This window comes from Protomyctophum parallelum (assembly GCF_964188405.1).
Source record: "Protomyctophum parallelum genome assembly, chromosome: 16".
NCBI lineage: Eukaryota > Metazoa > Chordata > Actinopteri > Myctophiformes > Myctophidae > Protomyctophum > Protomyctophum parallelum.
In genome coordinates this window covers 45,759,844-45,767,974 of record NC_139711.1, presented here as the reverse complement: position 1 = coordinate 45,767,974, position 8,131 = coordinate 45,759,844, and the positions used below count along the sequence as shown (strand labels likewise).

General features: G+C 49.8%; 1 protein-coding gene across 1 annotated transcript; it reads right to left on the bottom strand.

The window, feature by feature from the left end:
* Window positions 1-214: 214 nt before the first annotated feature.
* On the bottom strand, window positions 215-1,441 carry LOC310873842 (immunoglobulin-binding protein 1-like; the record flags this gene model as incomplete). Its single annotated transcript, XM_083786393.1, has 1 exon — window positions 215-1,441. The coding sequence occupies one exon, from the start codon at window positions 1,439-1,441 to the stop codon at window positions 215-217; it is 1,227 nt and encodes a 408-aa protein (XP_083642519.1).
* Window positions 1,442-8,131: the final 6,690 nt, after the last annotated feature.

Here is an 8,131-nt window from a genome sequence, read left to right as displayed (position 1 = left end):
CCGGAGCGGTGGTCAGCTCGCCACCGGAGCGGTGGTCAGCTCGCCACCGGAGCGGTGGTCAGCTCGCCACCGGAGCGGTGGTCACCTCACCACCGGAGCGGTGGTCACCTCACCACCGGAGCGGTGGTCACCTCACCAGCGGAGCGGTGGTCACCTCACCAGCGGAGCGGTGGTCACCTCACCACCGAAAATCCAGGCTATGAATGAGCCTTCTTTAGCTCCTGTTCTGGCGGTTTCCGTAGCCTCTTCGGTGGCAGTCCTTCCACTCGTCCCAGTCCCTGGCTTTCTGCAAGGCCTCCTCATCGTCCTCCTCTTCCTCCTCCTCATCAATCTGTTTCTCCTCGTCTTCCTCCTGTTCCCTGGCCTCGGGGTCAGTGCGGTGTCGTCTCCTGGGCGCCGGTGCCGCCAGCCCCCGGTCGGGCAGGGCTCCGCGTGCGGCGTGCTGCTCGTACCAGTCGTCCACGGTCATGGAGGGCTGGCTGGGGTAGCCGGCGCCGAACACCCGGGCCTGCGCGGCGCCTCTGGCGAGGACGAAAGGCCCGCCAGGCGGGGGTCGGACCGGCAGAGGAGGAGGGTCGTCGCGTTCCGAAGAACGCCCGCTCAACGACGACCTCCTCCTCCTCCTCTCGAGGAGCAGCGGCATCTCGCGGTCGATGCTCTCCACCTCCTCCAGCGCCAGCGCCACCCACCGCCGCGCCGTCAGGAGGTGGAAGTCGCGGACGTCGCCGTCGTCGGCCCGCCCGCTCTCCACGGCGGACCGCATGGCCGCCATCCGGGCCTCGGTCTCCTTCCGCTGCCGGTAGCGCTCCACCTTGGCCTGGCGCCGCTGTGCCGCCGCCTCCGCCGCGGGCGTCGTCTCGCTCGCCACGACGAGTCCCTCTCCTTCTCCGTCGCGAGAAGAGCCGTCGTCCTCCTCCTCTGCGGGGGCGGCGTCGGACCTCCTCGGCATCGGGAACGTCGCCACGCCGTAGTCTCTGCACCGCCGCAGGAAGGCGTAGAAGTGCGCCCGGGCGCTCCGGACCGCCTCCAGCCGCGATTCATCGTCGTCCGGCGTCGTTCCGAGCTTCATGGCGAGCGCCCCCTGCAGGGCGGGCAGGGGGAGGTAGCGGAGGTCGGCCGTGGCCACCTCGTCCAGCGCCTCGCCGCCGCCGAATAGGCCGAGTCGCGACGCCATCCGAGACGCCTCCTCTAGCGCCGCCACGCCGCGGCGCACCTTCAGCTGGAGGAGCGCCGATGATGATGCCCCGCCTCCTCCTCTTCCTCCTCCTCCTCCTCCTCCCCCGTCTGGCGCACCGCCGCAGACGTCCTCCACCTCCTCCAACGTCTCCCAGCCGTCTCGCAGCAGGTCGGACAGTTTCCGAGGCTCTTCTTCGGCGTCGGGAGAACGCGACGTCTGGATGCTGCTGCTGCTGAGGCCGTCGTCGTTTACAGAGTCAGACATTTTGCCTGCCTCCGCTCTCCTTGCACCCTGTTTTGACGGCGACGTCTTCGTTTTCTTTGTCTTGCCTGGTGTTGCTGTATACGACAGTACTTTTCCCTCACTCTTTTATCTCTTAACCCGTAACTCTTGTGACTCTTGACCGCTATGTGCTGCCTCTGTCTGGCCGCCTGAGTTCCCCCGCACGAAGTCCGTAAAGAAAGGTATGTTTCAGTCTAAAGCCGTACTACGTGGAGTATGTGTCTGCTCTTGACATCCGCCGGTATACTCTCGTGCCTTAGCCTCGTGCTCAGCACACTGATAACTCTTCTGGCACCTTTTTAAATGTCTTCTGTCATGAACTACCCCACTAAACGTACGACGTCCGTATGACGTCGCGATTAGGTCGAAATGACGTCCGTCGGTCGGGGACCTGAATTCGACGTCCGTTCAGTATACATATACCAGCTGCTGTGCTCACACACCTTATTACTAAATGCCTCTCGTACATAAATGGCCGGATGGGTACGTATACTACGTAGCTGTGTAGACAAGACGCCTTGATGTCTTTCTCTGCTTTCCCTTATCTTTCTGTAAACAATCGGAACGATGGGAGTTTTGTTGCACGGAAAAAACTTCTAATTTCACACACCTGTGAACCGGCGATGTGACAATGAAGATGACACTGATTCTCTCTGCCTTTGTTCCCTGGCAGCTAGAGGTCCCTTGGCATCAGTGAAAGGTCTTAAATCTTCTAAAACACGGTGATGATATGCCGTACGATTATAACAATAATAATATCCTGGTAGGATACATCAACATTGAATGCCACCTGCCGCGTAGCATTCGTGATTTGCGATGGAGATGGAGACTTTCTTTTAAAATATATATACCATTATTTGAACTGGTTGCCTAACAACGAGATTTGCCAATGACATCAGGTCTGACCATATTTGGTCATATTTTGTTCTTTGTTGACTGACACGGATCTCTATGCACGCAAGGCCTCATGGGACATTTTCTGGAGCTTTGGTCCGTGGACCCCCAGGGGTCCCTCGGGGAGGCTCCAGGGGGGGTCCCTTGGGGAGGCTCCAGGGGGGGTCCCTTGGGGAGGCTCCAGGGGGGGTCCCCGGCGAAATTGGTTAATGTGGCATCGGCAATCATTTCACCCACCCTTCACCTTATGCACCTTAATCTAATCAAACGCATAATAGCAGATATGTGTCCCATCGGCAGATCGGCTATTTTGAAAGGGCCGAAATGTTTTATATAGGGCTGAAGTGGGAAATGTATGTGTTGCGATATTAATAAGGATCTACATTAAACTAGTAACTAAAGTATAATATTTGCCACTGAGATCATGATGTAGTGGTCTAGTGGAGTAAAAGTATTGACAATTGGAACTACTCTAGTAAAGAAAACAAACAAACAAACAAACAAACCTCAAAATTGTACTTAAGTACATGTAGTACTTGAGTAAATGTAGGGTGCAGCTTATAGTTACTGTATGCACCATGGCCAAAATATACAAATCAATTCAGGGTCCTTGACACAAAAATAAATGTTGCACACACACACACGCACGCACACGCGCACACACGCACACACACGCGCACACACGCACACACGCACACACGCACACGCACACAGCAAGTCACAGGCAGGATTCAAACCCCATCGCGACTAGACAGTTAATTGCCTCGGTCCTTTGGTAAACCAGTAGGACACAGTTTGCCCACCCCCTCCCCCCCCTCCCCCCCTCCCCCCCAAGGCCCCTCTGCATGGTCTAAAGCATCTGTTGTTTACACATACACATCTATGGAGGATGTGATAACCGCTCTGTACACAGCGCTGCAATGACAGCAATTAGACCAGCCTGGGATGGTGGGACTCCTGCAGCCGCAGCGCTGCATGCCCGATTCCCTGCTATAGACGAGCATGAAGCGCTTCGTTCGTCACGCTCTACGTACAAAGCCATCGCCCATTTGAAATAACTCTCTTTTATTAAAGGACCACTTCACCACTTTTCAACCTATCTTCATATAATAGCTCCTCACTAATAATCATGAAAAAAATGGTGCAATTTTTTATTCTACTCGGTCTGTGTCTCATAGGAGGGCTGTGGGCAGTTCAGAAACCGTCTTCCACTGACATCATCGATGGGGAATACAAGCTAATAGAAACTGCAGGCTTTCTAGTCCTGAAAAGTTGCAATATGAAAATGGAAGCCACCGTTCTCACGATAATTAAAATCTAAGCGTTTTTGTAAATCTTGGTTCTTGTAAATCTTGTTTAAAAAAAATCGGCCTAATGATGATGTCACTGGAAGACGGTTTCTAAACTGCCCACAGCAGTCGTATAAGACAGACTGAGTAGGAAAAAAACGTGACATTTTTTCATGATTATTAGTGAGGTCCTATTATAATGAAGCTAGGTTGAAAAGTGGTGAAGTGGTCCTTTAACGGCTTTAAATGCTGTGATTAAACATTGGTGTTCTCTAGATCTCCCTGCCTTGTTTTGACTAAACCTTTGAAAAGGCCACTGCGACGACTTGATAGTTGCTTGTCCTGAAGATCCACTTAAACCCCATTTTGGGTGCAGGGAACCCCTTTTGGTGTTTATTATGCTATGCTTTAGCTGTTGAAAAATAGCAGATCTACAAGCTCATAGCACGGCACCGAGTGCCACGCTATATGAGCGTTGAAAAGTGTTGAAATGTGGCCCAAATGTTTGAATATAATCGTGTTTAACTCAAATCTTTGCTTCTCTGGGATCACAAGGGGGTGCAGTACTTAGTTTAGACAGTACTTGGTTTAGACTAGTCATTGGTTAGACCAGTCATTAGTCCTACAACTACAACCTATCTCAAACCCTCACCCTAAACCCTAACCTCCCACGGGGCAGCACACCTAAACCTAACCTTAACCCATGTCTAACCAATGACTAGTCTAAACCTAACCTCCCACGGGGCAGCACACCTAAACCTAACCTTAACCCATGTCTAACCAATGACTAGTCTAACCCTAACCTCCCACGGGGCAGCACACCTAAACCTAACCTTAACCCATGTCTAACCAATGACTAGTCTAAACCTAACCTCCCATGGGGCAGCACACCTAAACCTAACCTTAACCCATGTCTAACCAATGACTAGTCTAAACCTAACCTCCCACGGGGCAGCACACCTAAACCTAACCTTAACCCATGTCTAACCAATGACTAGTCTAAACCTGACCTCCCACGGGGCAGCACACCTAAACCTAACCTTAACCCATGTCTAACCAATGACTAGTCTAAACCTAACCTCCCACGGGGCAGCACACCTAAACCTAACCTTAACCCATGTCTAACCAATGACTAGTCTAACCCTAACCTCCCACGGGGCAGCACACCTAACCCTATAACCTTAACCCATGTCTAACCAATGACTAGTCTAAACCTAACCTTAACCCATGTCTAACCAATGACTAGTCTAAACCTAACCTCCCACGGGGCAGCACACCTAAACCTAACCTTAACCCATGTCTAACCAATGACTAGTCTAAACCTAACCTTAACCCATGTCTAACCAATGACTAGTCTAAACCTAACCTTAACCCATGTCTAACCAATGACTAGTCTAAACCTAACCTTAACCCATGTCTAACCAATGACTAGTCTAAACCTAACCTTAACCCATGTCTAACCAATGACTAGTCTAAACCTAACCTTAACCCATGTCTAACCAATGACTAGTCTAAACCTAACCTCCCACGGGGCAGCACACCTAAACCTATAACCTTAACCCATGTCTAACCAATGACTAGTCTAAACCTAACCTCCCACGGGGCAGCACACCTAAACCTAACCTTAACCCATGTCTAACCAATGACTAGTCTAACCCTAACCTCCCACGGGGCAGCACACCTAAACCTAACCTTAACCCATGTCTAACCAATGACTAGTCTAAACCTAACCTTAACCCATGTCTAACCAATGACTAGTCTAAATCTAACCTCCCACGGGGCAGCACACCTAAACCTAACCTTAACCCATGTCTAACCAATGACTAGTCTAAACCTAACCTCCCACGGGGCAGCACACCTAAACCTAACCTTAACCCATGTCTGACCAATGACTAGTCTAAACCTAACCTTAACCCATGTCTAACCAATGACTAGTCTAAACCTAACCTTAACCCATGTCTAACCAATGACTAGTCTAAACTATAAGTATGCACCCCTCACAAGGAGGCCGGCGTCGCTGGACCTGAGGGAGTGGGATGGTGCGTGTGGCTCGAGGAGGGCGGAGAGGTAGGGGGGGAGTGTCAAGGAAATGTGGAATACCTAAGTTGTACATTTAAAGGCGCAGTGAAACGGAAATGGTGAACAACATGAAAATGGTGTTTCCACATGAAACACCGGTCTGAAGTTTCTGAACCAATCAGAGCGTCGCATCCCTTCAGGCGATGGGACGGTAGCTAGGGACGGTAGCTATGCTAAGCGCAACAGCGTGGTGTTGTTTGTTTATAAATCATAATGGTCGGCCAGCACAACCAGTTTACTGTTATGTGGGTTATTTCTACCCTATAATGTTTTCAGATACATATTCTAGCGTGATGATTAAGTTGAAACCGAGTAATACACTGTCTGGATGTTATCTGGAATGGAAATAAAAATTGAGTATTATGTAATCAATAGCAGCTGTGATGGATGGATGCGCAAATATGGGAAATTAAACGGGTGAGCTTCATTGTTATTGGCTTTTATCGATGTGTATCTCTACACGTCATCACGCAGCACGTTTTCGTTTTAATAAATAAATAATGCAATCGTTTTTATGGACCTTTGATATAAAAACACACAGAAATGAGAATTTTCACATTCTTTTGGCATCCATTGTTAGGTATGCCCATATAATGACCACGGATATGGTCTAAAAGTGTGAAAAACGTCTTTTTCATTTCACTGCACCTTTAAGGACATCATAAACCGAACCATGAGAAGCTGTTTTCTGTGACCTGTGACTTGTGTGGTCTGGAGGGGTCTTCCTGATGTCATGTGTTAAGACCAACCTACTCCCTGAGGGGGAGTAGTAATGCATTTAAGCTAAAGTCTGACTGAGATGTGTTGAGTCAGTACATGGGGTTCCATTGTAACGCTTCACTACTGTCTCCGTATTCGAATACATTCTATTCCAATACTCTGAAACTCTGAATTGTGTCTGTCTCATTATTTTGTTTAACTGTGTTATAAGTGCTCATTGAAAGATTTCTTTAACAGGAGCCAGGTTGTAGGTGAGAGGTAGGGGGGGAGGAGCCAGGTTGTTCAGTGGCCTTTAGTTAGTGAGGCGAGGTAGGGGGGGAGACTGAGGTTGTGCAGTGACCTGTAGGTGGTGAGGAGAGGTAGGGGAGGAGACTGAGGTAGTGCAGTGACCTGTAGGTGGTGAGGAGTAGTTTGAATTCCACTCTGTGTTTAATGGGGAGCTAGTGGAGGTCACGGAGGAGGACTGGAGTGATGTGGTCTCTGGAGCGGGTGGAGGTGAGCAGGCGGACGGCTGAGTTTTGGACGTATTGTATAGTTTGTTGAGGGTCTTTGCGGTGGTGCCGTAGGCATAGAGGGTGCTGTTGCAGTGGTCCAGTCGGGACGAGATGAAGGCGTGAATGAGGGTGTCGGGGAGGGGCGGAGACGGGCGATGTTATTGAGGTGAAAGAACGCTGTTTTTGTGATGTGGTTCACGTGGGGGAGGAATGAGAGGGTAGAAGATCGAAGATGTACGTATGATAATGTACGATGATACAAATACATGGGTGTGTATTCTTTTTAACATGCAGTAAGTGACCATTACTGACCGAGGCTAAGTCATTGATTTTTCTTCTTTGGTTTGTTTTTCATGTCATAGATGAAAGCAGGGAAACAATGCCTTGTCCAAGGGCACTTCAGCGGTGGTAATTTTAACGTGCCGGTCCGGGGATACGAACTAGCAACCTTCCGATATCAAGACCGCTCCGCAAACCGTTCCGCCACCGCTGTCTCTTACGGTGGGGGTCAGTAACGCATCTATGAGGTTTCTAGGAGGTAAATGTATAGATTCACAATGTGGTGCGAGTCAGTAACACATCCTGCCGACGAGGCCTGTGGGATCAGGGGGCCCTGCAAAATTGAACACTAATTTAATCAATGTTCGGTGTATGAACCAAGTCATACACAATTCATTCCTTTCCCCAGGTAGCCACGTCATGCCGCTGGGCAATGTTGTTGCATGCACGCACGCACGCACGCACGCACGCACAGACAGACACAAACACACAGGCTGTAGTTAAAAGAATCCCCCAATATTGTCGTGCTAAAATCTTAGTCCTCACAAGCATAGGCTTGTATTACAACTTAAGTTTGTGTGTGCGCGCGTGTGTGTACGTGCGTGCGCAAGACTAGTGTGTTACATGTCTCATATGTTACACAACCACGTCTTGTCCAAAAACTAGGGTACAAACAAAAGTTGATTAATAAAGCCACAGACCTAACAAACGCGTACAACCGTGCAAGACCGTGATGAGGTTTATGCAAGAAGAACGTCTCCTTGTCTTTTTTTAATGAGTCTCCTTTATGCCTCCAAGGTATTCGAGCAAACCGTATGGATCTTATAATTAACAGCTGAGCCATCTACGTTATAACACTGGCTCGTTATGTGTGAGTAAAGATGTGTGTGAGAATACACAGCCAGGCGGGGGTTAAG